The 22,743-nt window shown below is 43.6% G+C and overlaps 1 protein-coding gene across 2 annotated transcripts in view; it reads right to left on the reverse strand.

The window, feature by feature from the left end:
- The window catches only part of LOC139055880 (glutaryl-CoA dehydrogenase, mitochondrial), a 107,344-nt gene extending 95,985 nt beyond the window's left edge, over nucleotides 1-11,359 (reverse strand). Inside the window, exons 1-2 of one of the 2 annotated variants that reach the window (XM_070533471.1) lie at nucleotides 10,971-11,359; nucleotides 10,211-10,295 (exon numbers count right to left, since the gene is read on the reverse strand). In XM_070533471.1, coding sequence (XP_070389572.1) covers nucleotides 10,211-10,271 — 61 coding nt within the window. In that variant the 5' untranslated portion in view covers nucleotides 10,272-10,295; nucleotides 10,971-11,359. Of the gene's footprint in view, nucleotides 1-4,842; nucleotides 4,867-10,210; nucleotides 10,296-10,970 lie in introns of both variants that reach the window. The other variant, XM_070533470.1, reaches the window with a different exon arrangement.
- Between the last annotated feature and the right edge of the window lie 11,384 nt (nucleotides 11,360-22,743).

Below are 22,743 nucleotides of genomic sequence, written 5' to 3' on the forward strand. Positions count from 1 at the left end.
GGTGCTCAATCTGGTAAATTGAAGCTATCCTGAACTTCGCCAGCACGAACTCAAGAAATTCTGCAAACACACGCAGTCTTGCTGCCTGCGATATTGTCTAGAAGAAAATGGCGAGATGGCATACCAGAATTCTACAGGGATTTCTGCTTACAATTTTTTAGTTCTACTGGAGTGTTACCAATGCTCAATGTTTGCTTCTTTTGACAACGATTTGCACATCCAGCGAAAGGTGTCCAACCAACTAGCTCCGAGCAAGCTGCTAAGCAAGCTTGCCCCGAATGCACGGTACCTTGAATTTTTGGTGGCAGCAAATCCATCTCCATGTCATTCAGAATTGTTGTTAGCGCCTGATGGTCTATTTCAACGACGAATAGGAGGCCTCGAAAAAATTCGTCAAGGCGCTCTATAGCCCACATGACAGCTAAGGCCTCCTGTTCTGTCTGGCTGTATCTTTGCTCCATCTTCATGAACGAATGTGAAGCTAAGGCCACAGCAGTTTTTCGCCCCTTGGTTGATCCTGCATCAGGACCGCCCCGAGCCCAAAAGAACTTGCATCAGCGGAGACCACCATTGGGCAAGTTGGGTGACAGCGGGCCATGCAGGTTTCCGAAGAAATCATGCCTTTTACTTTTTCGAACGCTGCTTGCTGAGGTGGCCCCCACAGCCAGGCTGTCCACTTGCTCAGAACTTCTTGAATCGGGGTCAATGTGACCGGCAGATGTGGCAGGAATTTTGCAACATGATTTACCATTCCCATGAATCTTCAAACACCTCCGACATGCACAGGTGGTTCCATCTTCTTAACAGCTTCAATTTTAGCTGGATCTGGCGAGATGCCATCTGCAGAGACCACAACGCCCAGGAATTCGATGCTTGACACACCGAACTTGCACTTTTCCTTATTTAGCGTAAGCGCTGCTAGGCGTAACTGATTTAACACCTTGCCTAGTCTTCTGTCGTGCTCTTCTTGATTGCAGCCAAACACCAGACTATCATCAATCATGTTAACCACACCTTGCTGGTCCTCCAAAATGAGGGACATCTGGCACTGAAAGTGCTCTGGTGCAGATGTAATGCAGCAAGGTAGGTGGCAAAAGCAGTACCTGCCGAAAGCTGTTATGAACGTGGTAAGTTCATGGCTGCATTTCCACCAGCCTGACCTGGCGAAAACTAGATCCTGCTTTGAAAAGACGTCACCGCTTCGAGGTGACCCAGGACTTGTTCAACCATCAGTAGGACTTGTCACTTCGTCGGGACGTACTTGCTCAATTTGGTCAAGTCCACGTATACGCGGTAGCTACCAGAGTCTTTCCGCACCACTACCAGGCCAGCACACTATCCTGTCGGCTTGGTGATCTGCCTAATAATGCCCTGTGTTTCCAACTTGTCGAGCTCGCATTTTACAACAGGGCACAACAGGATGGGTATCCTTCCTGGTGTGCTTGTAGTGCACTACTACGTGCCACAATAGTCCGGTCACAAAAGACGACGAGGTCATGACCAGCACACTGACAAGCAGTGGTATCGGCAGAATCAGGCTTCTACCTGATTGAGCAGGCTCAGTTAAAAAATATAATTTGTGGACACCAGGCACCAGCGTCTGTCTGGTTTTTCTTAACTCACATGCTTAAGGAAAATGGAACAGCCCCTGGCTCTATGCGGATCTCATACGGTTCCTCCAGCATGCCGAGTCCTTTGAACAGGTCTTGAGCGAGGCCTTCGATGGTGGACTTCTCAACCGGAGTCATGCGTTCTACAAATTTGACAACTTGCATTGCTTGAATGGCTGGAAAACCCAGCAGAGGCACTGTTTGCGAACACACCACATACATTTTCTGCTCAGCTGTTCACCCCCTCCATCTCAAGGTAGCCCAGAAGGTACCCAAAACCACCAGCGGCTGCCCTCCGGGGCCCGTTAGCTCAGCTTCTTGAGGATCAAGACGTGCAGGAATTCCAGAGAATTTGCTTGATACAACAGAAACTGCCGTGCCACTATCGACCTTGAACTTGTGCAGTGTCCCATTGACTTCCACATCAACGTACTTGACCCAGGTTGGGCAGGTTGATCGAGCCAACTTCATTCAGCCATATAGCTGACATTGAAGAACGGCACACAGCCGCGAAGTGGCCCTTTTTTTGGGGGGGTACTTATTTTCGGGGGGGAGCACATTGTGCTGGGCATTCCTTTCATGGGTGGGTCGCTCTTCTACAATAATGACACCCATCAACTGAGGCTGGAGTTGACGAAGCTTTGGCTGCTGCGGGAGGTGTATGTCCTCACTTTTGTAGCATCCACGCAGATGAACAACAGCGCCACACTCCCACCAAGGGAGTCGCGCACAATACGCTCCTTCTCAGTGCCTTGGTGTTGGTGCACCTGTACCAAAGCTTCTTCGAGACTGAACTTTTTTTGAGCACCTGCACAGCTTGTCTGAGAGCCTGCTGTCGAGCAAGCCGACGTCAAAACGGTCATGCACTAGTCTTTCCTCAACTTCCTTTGAAGGGTAGTTGCACCGTGGGGCTATGCCCAAAAGTAAGGTATAGAAAGCGTCTGCCAACTCACCAGGTGCCTGTTCCCACCGGTGAAACCTAGCACTCTCATACATGTCGTTTGCCAGATGAATGAAGTAAGAGTTAAATTTGCCAGTGACTTGCTTGAAATCTGCCATTTGCTCCTCCAAGACCTGCAGCGAGCTGAGGACTCCCCTTGCATGCGGATCCATGGTGTACAGCAGTGCGCAAATGTGCACCTCTTCATCAGCAGCATACAGGCCCGAAACATACAGGTAGTCTTCGAACTGGACAAGCCAGGGCCCTGGGTTGCTGAAGTCGAAGGGCAGTGGAGCCTCGAGGTTCACTGCTGCGAAAACAGGAGCCAGTGAAATTGCTGGTGCACCTGGCAAAGAATCATCCGTCTTCTTATCATCGTTGTCTATGTTCTGTTTAGATTACTGCTTCGACTGCGCCGGCGACTGTTATTTGCGATACGTTGCTGCTGAGACACCCCTTTTACCGCTGCGAAAGAAGCCGAAGGACGACCACTTCTGACTCCATGTAGTGAACGAAGCAGCACTGCATGTCACGTACTCGAAGACGGGAATGTCTGCTCACTTTATTGCTGCGTATTTTATACAGGCCAACAGAACAACAGAATGGATAAATGATAAGTAGCGTTTAGTGACGTTAGTAGGGTTAGAAGTGCCCTCTACACTACACAGAGCAGCTGTGGGAAAGGGCAGTTTGATGAGTTGACAGCTGTGCCAGCGCCAGAGTGTATGTCATTAGCAAGCATTCCAGCTGCATAGGCACATGCATAGGCCATGCGCAATCAATCAGAGCCGTTTCACTTCTACCAGAGAGGGAAAGGAGAGGAAAGGATTTTGTGCGCACTGCCACCGGCTTCATTTCCGTTCAGTTCATTCTCGGAAAACGGATGGGACGCCCACGCGTTGTGCATTCCTCCAAGGAACAGGCAGCGTTCGACGAGCGGCGGCGAGAACTCGCCCATGAAAGGGTTCGCTGCCAGTGCACCGATCCAGCTGTTAGAGCCCCGTTGAGCCCAGGCAATCTGACAGCAACGAGAGGAAGATCCTGAGCTGAGGGAGCAGGAAGCCGAAGCCATCCGGCACCGTTACCTGTGGATTACTTAACCGTGACAAAGGTCAGGTGCATGCAGGACAAGCTTCACTTACCACTATCTTCTGGTATGGGAAGGGTTGGCGATGTTTTTTTTTTTCGATTTAGTAGATTGGCACTGGGAAAGCATATGTAACAGGAATGTATCAATGAGGTTGTACTGTATATGAACAGAAAAAGAAATTGTAGAGGTCGTGACAGTACATGTCATGCGTTAGGCTGACACTCGTACGTGGTGCCACCTGTGACTTTGTGCGTCTATATATACCCATGCCCAATAAAGGGGGTGTAATCTTTTCGTTGAGCCAAGAAGCGCCTCCATGTCACTCGGTCCCTGCGTGCCCGTACTCTCGCGACACAACCCACGCGACAGAAATGTTGCACCAAATAAAACAAAACTTTCCTTGGCAGCTAAGCCACAATTCAAGAAGCAGGAGAGTCTACTTGGAAAGCATGCACACCCAGTTAAGTGTTTTGTTGAATCCCTAGATATCACAATTTCTTGTTTGAAAGCGATAATGATGCGATGCTTGCACATTCTTCTGTTGCAAACAGAATTTTTTTATGGATACTGGTAAGCTAAGACTATTTCAGCTTGACAAACATTCACTGCTTCATGATGGAGCTTACTCTGTTGTTCCCACATTGCTACACATTAGCCCTCACACTTACTCACTGATATGTGTCCACAGGTGCAGCTAGCAGTTTCTACCACAAAAAGCCACAGCAGCTGCTGTAGGTAAATACTGCCTCCACTGTTCTGATCTCCATGACAAAGGTGAGAAATGGGCACGCAACTTTTTTTCCAGACTGATCGTGCACTCTGCATGCCAGTGAAATGCACGGCCCCAGAAGAACAGGTGCTGCACCACTGGTGGGCCAGCATGCCTTTTGCCATCATTCAATGATGAAGCCCCGAGGAGCTACTCTGCTGCTCTATTTTAGTTCTTTTTGCTGCTAAGATTGACTGAATGGACACAAAAAGCTTAATATGATTTTGTGTGCGTACAGCTCGAATGACAGAAAAGAGCATCGCTTGCAAAAGAGTCATTAACAGGCATGTTGCACAACTTTATAAAAAGGTGATGCAGGGCCCCTCTAAAACACAACTGCTGCTGTTACAAAGAATGAAGCTCAGCGCTTTAAGAAAGCCTTCATGAGAGCAAAGGAGGCTGGTGCAAATGTGCGTGCTGCAGCACCACTCACGTTTCGCTGAGGAGGCAGCCCGACCTGATGAAGTGAAGGTTAAGTATGAAGGCTAAGGACAGAAAGGCCACATGAAGCACAGAATATTTTCACTCATTCACATAACTGTACTGGAAGCCTAAAGACCACCCCCAACTACATTCTTCAGTCTTATAAGACAACAACACTGCCACTAACTTTTCTGTTACCATGCCTATACAGATCGATCAATTTGAATGACAGTTTTTCTAAGCGTTTCTAAACACTTTTGTTAGAATTTTTCAACTAAAAACATCATGCACCATCTGAAATGACAACATAACTTTAACTACTTGTCACAGTTGACAATTTCTGGCAGACTGGGGAGTCTGGAAAAATAAAGCTTCGACTGGAGCTATCATCGAAGCCAGCCTCCAGTGCTCCTAGCACTTGTTCAATCAAAAGCCGAAAAATGTGAGCCTTGATCAACTTGGCAACATAATTTTTATAAGACTGTAGAAGTGAAGACAAAGATGCTTCTATCAGGTTGCCAATTTTCCGATCCGATGTATAGGCTCTTTTAACAATGCCACAATAGCAGATCCTCACGAGTGTGTGTTATCTTGATAATTGTGTTAAACTAATATCAAGCGTAACTTTATTTTCCCTACCATGGGTTGCTTTTATCCATAAATCAGCTCTTCAACAGCATATGCAAAAATTTTTACAAGCAATTTTTTCCGATGTGTGAGGTGTTCAGTCACATAAGAGCAAGCAGTCGATTTCGAACCAACTTTTGACCGAATCTTGACTAGCTGTCTCATTTATTACGTCTTGAACGCTGCCTGTGCAAGTGCCCTTATTCACTACTGTACAATATTGTGCAACATTCCACATTACTGTACAGCACGGTACAAGAACTGAACAAAGCACATGGAAGCTCCAGAATCAATTGAATGCACACTAGACTACCTTGCTTGCACAGAAAAGCTGATCAATCGCAAAAATCAAGTAGGCATGAGGAGGCTCCTGCATGCTCCCTGACCTGACAACCATTGTATTGCAAGCCTAAAGAATGCATTGAAAAACGAACCAGGTTCTAGCTACAATAGGTAAAAGCAAGTGCTCCTCGTGCAATAGGAACATACCTGTTTTCACATTTCCAAAGCTACTGCTTTACAACATTGCATGGGCATCACTATAACTAGATTGACACCAACAAACCTTAATTTTTTTTGTGTGTGTTATCTGACTTACAAAAGTTGGGAACTAGTAACCAAGAGCATATTTTGTATATTTCAGGTTTTTTTTTTTTACTCCGAGTATTATAGCAAAAATAGCAAATTATTACTTTCATTCGTTTTGCTCAGGATCATCTTTGAAGTTTCACATAAGAATTCTCAAAAATTTGTCTGAGCTATTATTACTGCTGTACATCTATTCAGAACACCATTGATCAGGCTATAATTGTTGTGGCTACTATGTCTTCAAATAAAATGTTGAAACATAAAAGCACCAAAAACAAACGCATTTCTAGTGGTCACAGAAGAGTTGTACCCCAATCAGACGGGCGAATTCAGTGACACTTGGAACGAGTGCACCTCGCCTTGAGTGCCACTCGAAACGCTGTCAGATGATTTGGTCCAGCGACACTTGCTGTCAGGTGCACTTGCCAGCAAGTGTGTTCAACAAGCTCGCTTTGCTATGCTAAACTGTGTAGCCTCAACAGCAGTGCTTCAAGAATGTATAAATAAATGCTCACAGCAGAGTCAGCACTAACTTAACAGCACATTTTTGTGTTTTCAGATGTTATGAGCATCTTTACGACATTGGTGAAGCCAAAATAAGCTTGAAATGCCCATTTCCAGCAGATTCTGCCATTTTGACTCTTTGGATATGTTCAGTGCTTGCAATGGCTTAAAGAAAATAGATTTGTCAATGATATTATCACACTTTTATTCCAAAACTTTCTATAAGTAAGCAATTCTTTTTGCAATAAAAGAGTAACCGTATTTAAAACTCAAAATGCTAATAACTGTGTCAAGCTCGACAATTCTAAATCGTCATTGTCATCAATCCCGAATGACACTTCGTTTTGCCGTCTAGCACCACGTTTCTGAAATGACACTCGGCGAGGCGAAGTGCACTTGCTCGAGAGCGTTTGCCCACCTGGCTTGGGCATTAAGAAGGGTCCTCATTCAGGATGACTGCAACAAGCATATAAGAATGGGCAAACTTTGAACCCGTCACCCATAGCATGGGTGCTGCATGCAAATGGGCTCGGTAGAATGTCAACCACGGCCCACACTCGTTCAGTCCATTTGCCTTCCGACTGCGCGCTGGCTTGCCCGCCACCTTGTGCAGCCCAAGAAAGCTTTATGTTCGCAAGTTAACAACCAGTGCATTACACAAACCGATCTGCCTTCATCCAGCCTCTGCCCAAATGCTTGTAGTCCTTGACAAGTGCACCACTGCCTTAAGAAAGCTGGTCTTAAGGTTAGTTTCAACTCTTCTGTGAGCATGCATTTTATACATTCTCGAAGCATCACTATCAAGGCTGCGCACTACAATGCACAGCTGCGTTGTTCCCCTGGGCATTACCTTTTTAACACCTGCATCACCATTAAAGGCAGCAGCATTGCTTTCCAGTGGGCTAGGCAGCATGCCAATAATCCCCACACTCATTCAATCATTATTTGTGAAAGTAAGAAATTGCTGCAACTTCTTTACCTGCCCTACTCTATACCTGGTGCGAGTTGTGCTGCTCAGCCCACATTTTTGCATTGCTATGATTGCCAGACCTGCCTTAATGAAGGCAGGCCCAGATTAACCCAAAAAGACTGCACGAAGGAGCTATTTGGCACAATAGAAACATGTAGAGCATTCTAAATTCCCATGAATGTCACATGATAAGCGTTTCTTAATTTGAGATTTCACACATTGCACCAGCATCTTGTTAATTTTTTTTAGCAGATTAAGGCTCTGCTGTCTCACTATCTAGCATTTTTTGGTTTTTAAGAGCTGTGTATAAGCACACATGGGTGAAAATGTAGTCAACCGCGACACCATGTTGTGCCTGCTGATCTACGGGGTGCTTTTCTTTAGCTGCATTAAATTTTTTAAAATTTTTTTAAAAGTAACTGGTGTTCCAGTTACTTTTACGTTTCAATAAATTATACAGTTTTTTTCTTTTTAATTCAACTGGAATGCCAATGCATTTCATTGGACACTTTGAAATTTAATATCTCAAAAGTGGTGCAGTTATGAGAATTCGTTCCAAGTGAATATGCCTTGCAAACTCACTGGCTATAATTCATAGATTGAAAAGTGGCCGTAATGTTAATAATTAAAAAGTTAACATTTATGCTAATTATTTTCATTTCTTATAGAAGTAATGGTCGCCTGATCGAGTAATTTAGATCAAGGTTTAGAATTGTACTATCTGCCACAGGTAATTTTTAAAAATTTCGTGTAGCTATAAAAATAGAACACTCTGTATATGATTCCAAGCTCCAGATACAAAAAACTTTGAAAAAGCTTTTTTTTGTGTGTGTGGTCTGTTCACAAAATGTGTGCTAGTTGTTTTACTTGGAGAACACATGGCACCTTAATTGTTGGAATGTTTATGAAACTCCAGTTAATGCAGCTTTGTGACTTATAGTGGCTGGCTTTAGAAATTCCATGGCCTTTCTTTACCTAACACAAAGATGTCATGAAGAGCACTTGTGACCTTCACCTTGTCCTGTCATTCTCTCAACCTATGAACCAACTGTTCCATCTGTTTTATGTGTTTCTTCTCTTTTCAGAACTCTGATTGGCTAGCAGTAAAAGCATGGCAGTTTTCCTCTGATTTTAGTAGTTCTTTCCCAGTTATCCACATCATGATTTCATGCTCGTACAGCACATCTGTTAATCTGTTGCCAAAGCCTCCCAGGGACAAGACAATGAAGGCAGACAAGATGACTTTTTTTTTCTTTATTGTATTATAGCACACGTCCTCACAAATTTTGCCTTTTCGATAATTTTTTACAATTTACAGAGTCCACTCATGGCATTGAGCTGGCCACTACACACCTAACAAGCCAACCTCAAGCAACTCTTGACATTAACCGCCGAACTGCCAATGACAAGATAACTGGTGAATTTTTGGCAATTTCTGCACATGTGTGTGTGTTCAGTTTCTTGCAATTTTTACAATAAGATTATACAGAATGACTCGCCAATTTTCTCTTTTTTCACTTCTAAAATATTTTTTTTTTCCAGAATTGGTCAGAGCAGTTAAGGGGTGAAAGCTGGTGGTATGAGCTAGCCAGTGCTTGAGTGCAGTGGATATGCCAAGCTGTTGATTGTGCTTTCATAATGCATGCCACCTTTCTGTGCCAGTAAATGTGAATTTGTAATATGTCACTGTTATTTTATATTCTAAGTCTGTTAAAATGCTTGAGGGAAAAAAAATATGCAATGAAAATAACTAAAATGAACCATTAATGGTAAATCATTTTCTAATGGCATGGTTGCCCTAGAAACAAAAAGGCAAACCTATTTTTCAAAACATATATATGTTCACAGCATAAGATTTCACCAAACCTTGATTCTTGGCAAGAATGACCTTGTTAACCATAGTGATGTTTTTGGAGAGCACGAGATGCTTACACAAAATTTAAGAACAATGTGGCTATCTCAACCTATTCATAAACTTTTAGCAAAGGAACATTTTTTCTGTCTTTATTGTATCTTTTATCATGTCTGGCACATTATGATGCACTCTGTTGCATCACGTACATGGCTTAAGAACTAAGGTGAAACACTTATGCTGCAGTAATTGACCAGCACTAAAACTCTGCTTAATGTTAAAGTAAATTGGGACTACTAACAACTATGACCTCGTACCCCGTTTCTTTCCTCAAGCGTTTTAACAGGCCTACAGTATCAAAGAACAACAACAAAAAAAATGGACATTTATTGAAACAGGAAGGTGACATACATTATGAAAACATAATCAACTGCTTCTGCCAGCAAGCTAAACAAGAGACTCTGATGCTTGATGACATTTGCCTCTGTTTGAAGACAAGTTGGCCACAATAGGGCAGTCTACTGCCTCATTGCGCTCCTTCTTTCTCTAGAAGGAAGGAACACTGCCAAGAACCAAAAGCATAATACTCGTTTTTCGAGGTGCTGTCAAGTCTACCACAACCATGGTTGAGTAATCCAAGACGTGGCAATATCCTAAAGATATCCGAAGCCATGTTAAGAAGCTGAAGTACAACAAAAATAGTGACCATGAACAATAGAAAATAATATTTTGAACTCAAAGCAGACTTCTGAACACCATTTGATCTGAAACGTTTTGTTCCCATCATCCTGTTGTCACTAAACTGTTCACTGAAACTGAACGAATACTACTGACTACCTAAATTTTCAAGGAAGGTCAAACCCTTGATCAGTATTCCTAAAGTATGGCAGCTTCGCATCTCTGGCTCCCTGGGTTCACGAGTCTGCACCAAGGAGGTTAAAGAAAAACTGCTGGAGTGGAAACGATAACCCGAAGGTGAAGTCGCACAGGAGGGGCACAATAAAACTATAAATAAACAATAAATGGCAAAGAAGCGCTTTTCGCACACTTCTCATGAGTTAATCAATCTCCTCGGTTAATCGTGGCTTATTTTACCTGACATATACTTATCTACGTGTATCTCTGTACTACTGGGTTTAATGCGAAATATGAATATGCTGGCACATTGTGTTCGGAATAATGTCATCAATATTCTGAAGAAGTTATTGTTTTCGTTTGGAGCAACCAGCTTCTATTTTCTAATTAGCCACGCATTATAATAACAGTCAAAGCACTTAATCTGTAAGCCTGCGATCTGAGATCACCAGACAAGGTTATTTAAGATGAAAGAGGGGCAAGCATTGGCTTCACCTTTCCTTGTAAGAAGCTACGGGTGTTTCCACGCTAACAGTTTTTCTATAACCTCCTTGGTCTGCAGAAGCTTCCACTCTCACTTCTGAAGGCCTACACGAAAGTGACTCCCTTACCTCATCACTGACAGCGTATAATATAACATACAATTTCATCAGAGCCCGACGCGCGCAAGTTCGCGCGATCTATGTTAGCTGACCATCACGTGATTTGGAAAAGATTTAGAAGGGGCACAATACAAGGATACAAGACGGCCTCGTGGCCGCGCCACGCAGCAGAATGCGTGCCACCGAGCGCAGCATGGTCGTCGCCCTTCGCTGCCCTTCGTGGTCCTCCTGCAACAGGTGAGCAGCACGCGCGAGCACAGCACACCCCGCGATGTTGCCCGACGGCCGTTATCAGGAGTAAAAAATCACTATCAGGGGCGGCGCCAGACAACACCTGGCGGCGCAACGACACCACCAAAGCAGGAGATCCAAGGAACACGGGTAACGCTGAACTTAGCGTAACAAATTGGCGCCGGCGTTACTGCGCACTAGAATAAGGGGCAGTGTAGCAGACAGACGGCGGAGCGCGCCATAGAGTTTCTCACTATAACACCTAGAGTGCCTAGAATATACTGGCTAGTGCGCCGTCCGCGGCGACTCGGGTGGCACCAAATGCAATGAATGCCGGCGGCTGCCACTAGGGGCGCTGCAGTGCAGGTGGGTGCCGCGGCACCATCCGGTCTTCGTATACCCCGCCGTGTTTCCACAGCATCGGCAAGCGGGCTGCTGCGCTTTTTGTTTTTATTAAGCTGTAGCAGCAGCACAGTTCAAATGTGGGCAGCTGATTTATAAATCAGGGTTTGTTTTGATTACAACAGGCTTCTCTAGCGCTTGTCGCTTGCGTGAAAAGCGTGTGCTAGCTCAGCTGGGCTTCGAGCGGGAACCTGATGTGTTTCTACGCTGGCGAAGAGAAAACGTAATTTCTAAGGCAAATGCCTTGATCTGCATGTTCCAAGGCCGTGTTGCGAGGTACATACCATATCACACGATCCAAGGAAGGCCAGAAAGGAACCAAAGCATGTCCACCCGTGTATAGGAGATGCTAAATGATTAGCAAATTTAAAGGGGTGGAGACATCAAAATTTTCGTTCATGCGTTTGTTGATTCAAACGTTGCGTCATGCTTCAGGGAGCACAATACACACAGCGGGATTCATATATATCCGATAAATAATTTAATAATAGCATTATTATACCGAGCGATTTCGGTTTCGGTTTCTGGGCTCCGGGGGATGCTATGACGTCACAGAGGAGGAAACGCAACATGGCTTGGTCACGTGGGCCACAAAAAATAGTGACGTAAAACTATGCTGCGTCGTCTGCTCGCGCATACGCGTGCTCTGCCAGCAGGGGTCAACTGGCGATTCGAAGTGCATGCCGCGATTATTATAATTATTGCGAAGAGCGACAACAACGGTAAGAAAATATTGCGGCTTGTGAGAGTCGGTGATTCATTCCGAAGCGCCGTAAGCTTTAGCTTCGAAGTGAGCCGGAAAAGGCCTAGCCACGATATCGGCGTCGCCGAACGATCAGAGGCGGTGAAGCTGCCGTCGGTGCACAGAGTGACCACTCCTCGGACGCTGATTGGCCGCTTCGCCGTACGGCTGCCGCACAAATGGGTCCCGGGCCCGTGCTCTCCACAGCTAGGAAATCTGGCCGTTCGGGAGCAAAACCGCCGTCGCACGGAGGCCCGCGAACGGCAAACGGCGTGCGGCAAGTTTCCGTGCCGGTAACGTGGACGGGCCTTCACATTGAGAAAGGCCAAGCGAAGGAGAGACCGCTCCGAGCTGCCGAACTATGCGACTATGCGAGGAGAGAAGCGGACAACACGAACGCCGCATATCCTGGTCCCTTTCGGAGTCGGCCGGCTACTGTTTTACACTCAAACGTGCAAAGGCCCGTCAACACGGCAACTCGCTGCACGCAGTTTACCGTTCGCGGGCCGCCGTGCGGCGTTCGTGTTGTCCACTTCTCTCCTCCTGTGTCTGTGCCTGCACGCCTTACCCCTTCTTTGCATTAAGAAAGGATTTCTATATGCCTGTAACTCGGTCATAGTGGAGGTTATGCTCGGTCGCTCGGCTCAGCAGGCTCCGTAATCGGCATTTCATCGCTACTCATCATACGTCACGTTTTTGTGCTGGTGTGCTATGACGTGAATATTTTCGTTCCTCCTCTGTGACGTAGTAGCTGCCGCGCTAGCGATGGGTCTTGACTACGAGAAGGAGTTTTTAATGACTTTTTGAAGCTGAATTAAAATTATTTTGAAATGTTTGCGGCGTCCGATACCTCGTTCTGGGTGTCCTTGCATACATAAGCACCCTACAACATGCTTTTTATAGCCTCAAAATTTGGTGTCCCAACCCCTTTAATTATTCATTATATAGTGATTGAATTAAGGGGGATAAGGCTGAATTAGAGGGATTAAGGTGTATTAATTAAGGAGGATTAGAGTGAATTAGAGTAGGCTTCACAAGGCGTTCGCCTTCGTGTCTCTGGCGATAGCTAAGGACACTTGCTTTTTATTCTAGCCATGATGGCAGCGTAATTTTTTTAAGGGTAAACTTTAGGTTACATTTCTCATTCTAATAAAGTAAAGGAATTCTAAGGTTACGTTACTGTTCTATTGATGTTATAATAATGCATAACCGTTGAAAACCGCTGTAACAGATCATCTTTTGAAATGACTTGAATTTCGCTGTACTTTCTTTTTATTTTATTTGCTTCTATTTCTGCCTATTATCTTATTGTTGTCCTCATAGGTTTGAATGTTTTTCATTGTTTGTAAACCATGTACCCATCTCCTAATAATGCCCAGTGGGCCACGAGGATAGGATAATAAGTAAAAAAAAATTGCCTGTAAAATGGACTGCACGCGGTGTTCTGTGTACTATACATTTTTTAATACCTGGTACACACGTGCAGATTTCTTTTTATGTCTGATATAAGTGAACGAAAATGGGAAACAGGTCGTTAATTTAAGCGTAACAAATATTTTATTCTCGCGTAACAACAGTCAAACGCGGGCATATAAGACAGGCCTAGATGAGATAATGCACTCATACATGAAGAAGATAGATCTAGTGGTAGTGACGCAGTTTAAAGAGCTTCTGTCGTTGCCTTTGCGCTTCCCTCTCTAATTCTTGATGCCTTTTAAAAAAACGAAACCTCATGAAAACAGAACTTCACAAGTGTTGTCAAAGCTGGTTTTTCATGCTCTGGGCAACTTAGTTGGGGAAAGGCCAGTGTCTGCAGCTGACCTGAAAAATCCGCTATAGACTCGCTACATCTAACTTGTTTTTGCTAAAGAACACAGTAAAAGCATCTTCCACGGCCTTCACAGCGGTTGACAAGGGGCTCTATTCTGGACACGCATGGCGGCTGCACAGCCGCCATTATCCGCCATGTTTAATCTCTTATTGGCTGTGGCGAGCTCACGTGCCTTGAAATTTTTGCCGGGAAACGTAAGTTTTGCGAAATGTCATTTTGCGTTTTCATCAAGATGACGAAACGTGACGTCGAGCTGCAAATTTTATGGACTAATACTTTTGTTTGGTCCTTGGCAGATATATTGTGGTGTTAGCGCTTCAAAAAGAATGTGAGCGGTAGCGTGCAGAAGCCAGTGCAATGCATCTGCAATTGCGCGAATATGTGGTGGCGATTCAAGATATGCGCCATGCCAGCTTGCTGATTGGCTGAAGGAATATCTTGTGAGGAGCGTCACAGGAAGGGCTGTTTCGTAATCGTCATTTTGACGATGCGTGACGTTGCACTGGGCCGCCATTGCTGAGATTTTCCGCCATAATTTTTGCTGCGACGAGCCGCGCGAATTATGCTAATGAGCAGCCATATGCAATGGCAGCCGAGAGGAATGCGTATCGCCACATTTTCCCCGTCGTTCGGTGCCACGAAAATCTTTTGTTCATAACGCGTGCTCATAGTATTTGCATGGCTCTCGGGTAGTGTTGGCATTTGTGTTTGGGGCCATCATTCCTTAAAAGAACGCGTTTATACAAAATAATATTGGTTGAACATAGCAAACTTTCGGCAATGTTGTCCACTTTTCACTGCTGCATTCGTATTGTAATCAAGATTAATGCCTTTTCGCACAATGAAACGTTATGACAACGGCCTCTTTCTAATTTATAAAAAGAAATGTACGCAAGGCAGCGCCTTGAAGTTTCCTCTCTCGGTGCGAGTAACCAGCGAAATGAACAAGAGATGGCAGCGCCGGCGCTTGCGTCGCTCTAGTGGATATCTCTGGCGCGCGCAACGCTATCGGTGATATTCGGCCGTTTCTCAGCCAGTCGAGTCGGGCTGAGTCCCTTGCGTTTCACAAGATAGCGATAACGTGGCCTAGAACGTGCGCGCATCACCACTGGTAGGTCGCGTATCTTGTCTCAAGCAAGAAAACAATGGCATTGGCGCCAACATGCGATGACTCATTGCATTTTCCGGGGACACGCATCCTAGCTATTGAAGCAGACGACGGCTTGTACGCAGAAGACGACGGAAGCGCGAAGCGTTTTCGACGGAACAATCATACGCTTTGAGATAGCTGCTTTATTTTTACTGCGGAGGAAAACTGTTTTGCTTTACCGATAACGCTACATTCAGTGCCTTCATTTCAGTTTCTTAGGCGAAACGTCAAGTTGGCGTCACGTTACGTAAGCAAAACTGGGCCACCAGCGCCATTTTGTTTGCGTCGCGCCTACGTCATGCACCGAAGAAAATGGCGGAATGTCCAGAACAGCGCCCAAGGTCTGACTAAGATACCTGAACATCGCCCCCGAGGGCTCCGTGGTCGCTACGCATGCGTGAGCTGAAAGAAGGTAAGAGAGGAGAACAACTCTTTCTTGTAGGATGTGACGTCACATTGTTGCTTGTTTTTACTTTTTTGAAAAAGCTACACTCGAACGTAGATTAGCCATTGCCGCCGTGTCGGCTGCAAGACGTTCTGCGTGCGCTTTTGTGCGTGTCGAAAGCGTATAACGTGCGCGATATTCGTGCGAGCGCAGTTTGACTTGAGCAATCGTGGGCTTGGACTCCGTGAGATTTGCTTTCGTCATATGCGAGTTAGGGGCTTGCCGACAGGTAAACCGCCGCTGTACTTAAGTGAATACCTTGTTTTTCGTGGTCCTGAAATAAATGGCGCGTCGCTGCGATGGCGACTTCAATCGAGTGCGGTAATTGCTGCGCATTACGGGCGATTTAATTGCACAATACGTTCTGCATTATCGGTGTAGGCAGAGAAAACTTATCCTGTGAGCCTTACTTCCGTCAGTCAGTCGGTTACATGTTTTGCTCTTTTCCAGTGCACATTCCTTGATATCCACTAACGAGCTGCTTCAAATATCGAAGTGTCTATTCATCGTGTAGATGTTTTTTTATTATTATTATTATTAACACAACTGGCGACGAGCAGCAGAGGTACAGCCGTGAGTTTTCCTTTCGAGCAAACCTTTTCAAATTGAAGTTTTCGCTCATGTTCGCAAGATAGCAAATTTAAGTGTTATACTCGCCGCTGTATTTTTCGATTCCATGGGACCTAGATTTAAGCTGCCTCAGGTTGACGTTGTATTAACGCGCACAGAGGCTTTTAGAAAAATACTAATGCAGTGGGCCAGTTTATTTGGAATGGTGCTATTTGTGAAATTGATATTTCCCCTAGTCATGCTCAACAACTTACTGGTCAGATGCTTGAACTTCTGAAGAAGTATTTGCAATGTTTCCCTTCCAAATCAGCATTGTAACCAACGCTTTTCAGAAGTATGAGTGTGGTATTTGCCCCTGCAGCACTGCCATGAGTTCAAATTCAAATTGTGCCAACCGGCTGTCTCTCCGTGTGCCACTATAAAGTACAAAGAATTCATTTCTGAATTGTCGCAACATTTCTTTTTCATTCCATCTTTAAGGAATTTGTTTACTTCTTTTCCTGGTCATTGTGGACTTGCACACATTGAAGGTTGGGATAGTTTGGCAAAAGCATTGCATAGTGGGCCTGTAGGTTTTTTTTGTATTTAGCGCATTGCCCTTCTGAGTGGCCAAATTGTGACCCCTTCTGCCTGTTGGGCTTCAAATCTTGTAGAAAATGGTGTGAGCAGCCTGTAGTGCACCTGAAGAGTAATGCTAGTTTGTGCATGATCATGTTGTTGCTGCTGGGAAGATGACATCTTAGGCACATATTTTTCATACTATTAACACAAATGTTTCCATCTTAATCCCTTTGTGGCTCAATCGTAGTAGACCTGTTCGTTTTTCAGTTACTTTGTTGTTTATTTTTGCTACATATCAGTATTATGTACTATCAAGTTAGTGGGAATATAAAGCTATTTGATTTTGTATTCATGGGGAATCCTAGCTGATCCCTCGTCATGGGTATGTGCCATATGTCACAGGCAACAGTCATTCTAGTCTCTGCTTGTGGTAAAAGTATCCCAAAGCCTATTTTGCACGCTTGCAGATGAGTTGAGATTTAGACATCAATGCCAGCTCACAAAGCATCTTATACGGCAATCAGCCAGCCACCTCCGCAGATGGAGAATTCTGCATTTTCCAATCGTATTGTTTCTGTTGTCCTTGGCAGAGATGTTGATTGTACACAGAGGGAATATATTGTAGGACAATAAAAACTTGTGATTACAAGGGCCATATATGGTGTAAATTATAGTAGACTATGACCAGCATCAGTGCAAGCCCTGCGGTATCTAAAAAATTAGTAATGTGCTGGTTTTCATATGCTACCGCTGCTATGTGCATTAAGCTCACAACTGCCTTTTTGGCAACATCACCCAGGAATGCCCACTCCTAAGACTCTGTCACATGCACTTTGACAGCATCTGCTTTGATCTACTTAATTGCATATCAGTAAAGATGGGTCTAGTTCACTAAAGACTGACAATGCTGCATTCGAATGGAACCAAACCGTTCTCAAAAAGTTCTTGAAACCAGCCAAGCAGGTTTTCGAGAACTTTAATCTGGCAAAATGACAAAAAGAAAGTTATTTGAAATAAATGATGCAATGCTGATGAGGTTTGGGCAAGCATTTCAAGGTGATTGGCCTTCATTATCTCTAGTAATAGTGAACCTGCCAAATTGGCAAAGTTCTTGAATGAATTCTTCACAAGGCCCAACTATTTTGTTGCTGCCCTATATTGTCTCTATAGGAAGAGTGCATACCAAAAATCTTGTGGCTTCCTGTTATAACACCCTATAACTTCCTTAGATGTAGGGCCATTTGATATTCACCAATATATACTTACACAGGATTTAGATGATGCCTTTAAAGATGTGTCCCTCATGCTTACATGTAAAGGAGCACTGACATTAAACTTTTGGACTGGACTTTTTTATATTAATCTGGTTCTACATGGCAGGTTTTATGACCATACCATGCCACTGAAAGCTGCGTGTGCTTTGAGCGATTCTTAATGTGTGCTAAGACTTGCTTCACTAAATAAATTTTCTTATGACTCTTCTCAAACATCTAAATTAAAATTAATTTAATTCTAGTGTTCTATAAGTCACAACCACGATACGATTACGAGGCATGCCATAGTTGCGGACTCCGGCTTAACTTTAATCGCCTGAGGTTTTTAACATGCACCCACTCCACAGTGTGCACCAAGACAGAAAGGAAAGACCAATGTTGTGCTGCATAGTGGTCCTAACATGCTCAGTTTTCAATGACCTAATAATGGCATGGCTTACTTATGAACTGCAGCATGCATCATTTGTTTGTGACCTACCATGCAATGTTGTCACCAGGTTATGGGGCCACACTGCCTTTGGCACATGTTTAAATGTTTGCATTAAGGATATATTTGTTGCACATAGAAGGAATTTGAAGTTTCGTAGTGTAATTGACTGAATGACAGCTACACATGCATAAGAAAAAAAATTATGCCAGGACTAGTTAAACTCTGCAGTGTTTGAGCTTGACCAATTCTTGCAATTTTACACATTTTGGATGACTGCAGGTCATTCATTAGAACAGTTATACCAGCTTTTGTACTTTCTAGACATGCTTTTTGCCCTGGTTTTATACAGTGATCATAGATAGCCACGCCACACCATGTTGGTAGAAGAATTCAGAATTTTAGTAAAATGGGGTTGCTCCATGTTGAGGTGCACCAGCATGTCATAGTCAATGGAAGCCAGAAGCAGCAGCATTTTAAGGTATTGTGCCGCACCATGTGAAGTCAGATTATTGTGCCCCACTTCACTCGCTGGCAGAACCTGCTGGTGAAGCATTCTGAGGAAGCTTTCGAGGTATGCTGCACTTTTTCCAAAACAGCGTCCGAGGCGGCCATCTATTTCGCCTACAGGACGAAAAGTCCCTGGCCAGGAGTGCATCAAACATACAGAAATAGCTGTCAATTGCGCTGCTGAACTTCTAGATATCTATAGTTTTGCCCTCAGTCTGCAGAACACAGCAATGCTATAGCAAGCAGCGTGGAGAAAGCTGTTTCGGGGCTCAACCACGGCATAGCCAGCACTGCATGTGCATACTATACACAAACATGAGGTTTTAGCAGCAATACTTAAGAGGAAGCTTTAGCTCAGGTGCTCCCATCTAAATACATGTAAAAGGAGAATTGATTTTTCTCGGCAACCACTGCAACGAATTTGATGAGGTTTGTTGCATTTAAAAGAAAAGCTTAAAATCTAGTGAATGTTGGTTCCGAATTTTCGATTTAGGTCATTAATTTTTTATTAAATATTGGCAGAAATTGAAAATTTCCAAGATACGAAGCTATCAAGTTTACAACTCTAACTGACAATGATGAAGGATAATACAATTCTGTGAATTGCATCTAATAGTACATCTAAAGCGGACAAAATTGATGTACACATGAATATAAAAAATTTTAGTAATATGGAAATACAACTTTTGCAGAACCCTTGTAACCAATGTAACAAACTCGCGTAAGATGTAAAATGACCTATCGAATTTGTCCGCTTTGAATGATCTAATGTATGCTGTTTACCGAACCGCGATGTCTGTTCTTGATGCAGACCTATGAATTTGTAAACGTGCTTCTATTTTTTTTTCAAACGGTCGAATATTTGAAAATCTTTTTAACAAAATTCAGGCCCTAAATCGAAATTCCACTTCAAACAGTCACTAGAATTTAACTTTCTTTCTCAAATGCAACAAATTTCATTAAAATCAGTCCAGGTGTAGTCTCAGAAAAACATTTTTGCGTTTTACATGTATTTGAATAGGCCGCGTCGGAGATGGGCCCGAGCTAAAGCTTCCTCTTAACAGCAAATGGTATTTGTACTTCACTCTGTCTAACATTGCCAGGCTTTAAAATAGATGAGGTCACTCTCTTTCATTTGATGTGTTTATACAAAAAAGTGTGTATGCATGGTAGGGGTTAAGGCTGCTTTGTCAAGCCAAAAAATCCTTCCTGACATGATGAAGTGAACCCTTGTGCATTTCAGTCTGCAGTCGCTCACTGCACTTTCAAAAGCGCAATCAGCACAGAGAGCACAGGAAAACACACAAGCAATAGTTCAGCAATTTATTTGAAACAAATAAAACTTTCTTTTACAGAATGACCACATTCCAAAAAAGCAACCACATACTATGCAGATAATACAGCCAACTTATGTTAAGTAGACAGCTGTTAATGTGTCCTGCCTTTATATGTGCAAATGTTTCAAGTCTCAAAATGTGCCCCTACTTTGCAACTTGTCCTTGGAACGATGGATGATTTCAAATGCTAAATTTAGCACCATTGCTACACTGATAGAAGAAAACTACATATTAAAATGACAAGTCCTTGTAGAACAGAAAAGGGTGTACAGTAAACTTCCAATAATCCGACTCTCGTTAATTTCATTTTTCAGTTAATTCGGTCCTGGCCGGTGCCCATGCATTTCTATGGGCCTAAAAATTCAGTATTTTGATCCTAAAACTGGCATTCGCCATATAATGCAAACTTGACCAGACCCCAATAACGACACCTTTTAGTGGCAACGTCTGCCTCAGCAGAGCTTAGGGGACAGTGAATGTGTTATACAAACGCTATCTCCTGCCTGAAATGCTTATTTTTGACCAAGATGAGAAAGATTTTTAAGCTGTAACGGTAGCTGACAATGTCTGATTGTAGTACGTATCTGATTCTAACGAACAGTTTTTGTTTTCCAAGGACATTGAGCCAAAAATTGCCTAGCTGTACAATCAAGTGCGAAACTAAAACCATGTTTGTAGCATTCATATGCTTCACATTAGAAGAGTTAACTGCTGGGCTAGTTGGTGATCTTGCATACTGAAATGATTTTGCGCCAAAAATCAACACACACATGAAAGACAACACCACAGGCGCCCATGGTGTCGTCGTCTTTCTTGTGTGTGTTGTTCTTTGGCGCGAAATCTTTTCAGTATATGCTTTACCACATATCATGGCTGTCATACAGCGAAGCTGACTTTAGAAAGTTGGCTGGCATACTAAAATATCAGGTATGCGTAGGTTTCCACTTTGGTTTGGAGTTGTCATTTCTACTTTAGTTTTATACTTTGGACAAATAGAAAGTTGATACATGTTCGTTTCAGAGGCAAATTGCGCAAGCACATAGTGCCAAATGAATCAACGGTGTTTCAGCAGGTTTTTGCATCTTAATTCGACCCGTCAGTCTCGTCAGGGTAGAATTAATGGAAGTTGACTGTATAAATCGCGTGATGAAGCACAAAGAAAGTTACCTTGCTCAAGTAGTGAAAAAGCAAAGAAAAAGTGCTTCACACAACATCCACCGATGTTCTGTTGCAGATGCAAAAGCTGCCTCCCTTATCTTGAACAGAATAAATTCCTTTCGAAGACAAAATAAAGAAAACAAAAAGAGAAGTCATCAAGGCATTCCACATCTATCTTATTCAGTCTTTACAGTGTTGCTACATCACCATTTCCTGAGCCTCCTATGCCAAAAAAGGTTGTTGTCAAAAATAAAATGACCTGATTCCCATGTTTTTCACCATCCAAGCAGTGTTTACTGTCAATTATTACTGCTTTTTGTAACCTCACCTGTGATTACTGTATGTTAACACTGAGCTATATGATAAGCTTAGTAAAAGTTGAAAAAGTATACTGAATGTTTATTTCTGTTTTTTTAGACATAAGGAGGGGTGCTTAAAAGCGAGCCGCATTTGCAAAATGCTTGCGTAAACAGCAACTACCCCGGTCATGTCCTAATTGTGGCTATGTTGTCCCTGCAAACTTATTAATCTCATCCGCCCACCTAACTTGCTGCCGCCCCCTGCTACGCTTCCCCTCTCTTGGAATCCAGTCCATAAACCTTAATGACCATCGATTATCTTCCCTCCTCATTACGTGCCCTGCCCATTTTTCTTGATTTCAACTAAGATATCATTAACTCGCGTTTGTTCCCTCACCCAATCTGTTCTCATCTTATCCCCTTAATGTTACACCCATCATTCTTCTTCTTTCCATAGCTCGTTGCACTGTCTTCAATTTAAGTAGAACCCGTTTCGTAAGCCTCCAGGTTTCTGCTCTGTACGCGAGTACTAGTAAGACACAGCTGTTTCACACTTTCCTCTTGAGGAATAATGGCAACCTGCTGTTCATGATCCGAGAATGCCTGCCAAACGCACCCCAGCCCATTCTTATTCTTCAAATTATTTCAGTCTCATGATCCGGATCCGCAGTCACTACCTGCCCCAAGTAGATGTATTCCCCTTACCACTTCCAGTGCCTCACTACCTATCGTAAACTGCTGTTCTCTTCCGAGACTGTTAAACATTATTTTAGTTTTCTGCAGACTAATTTTTAGACCCACCATTCTGCTTTGCCTCTCCAGGTCAGTGAGCATGCATTGCAATTGGTCCTCTGAGTTACTAAGCAAGGCAATATCATCAGCGAATCGCAAGTTACTAAGGTATTCTCCATTAACTCTTAGGCAGTGTCTGCTGTGCCCGGGGCACAGCAGACGAAAGGTGCCCGAAATGTCTACG

Source organism: Dermacentor albipictus, chromosome 2 (assembly GCF_038994185.2).
Source record: "Dermacentor albipictus isolate Rhodes 1998 colony chromosome 2, USDA_Dalb.pri_finalv2, whole genome shotgun sequence".
NCBI classification, from domain to species: Eukaryota; Metazoa; Arthropoda; class Arachnida; order Ixodida; family Ixodidae; genus Dermacentor; species Dermacentor albipictus.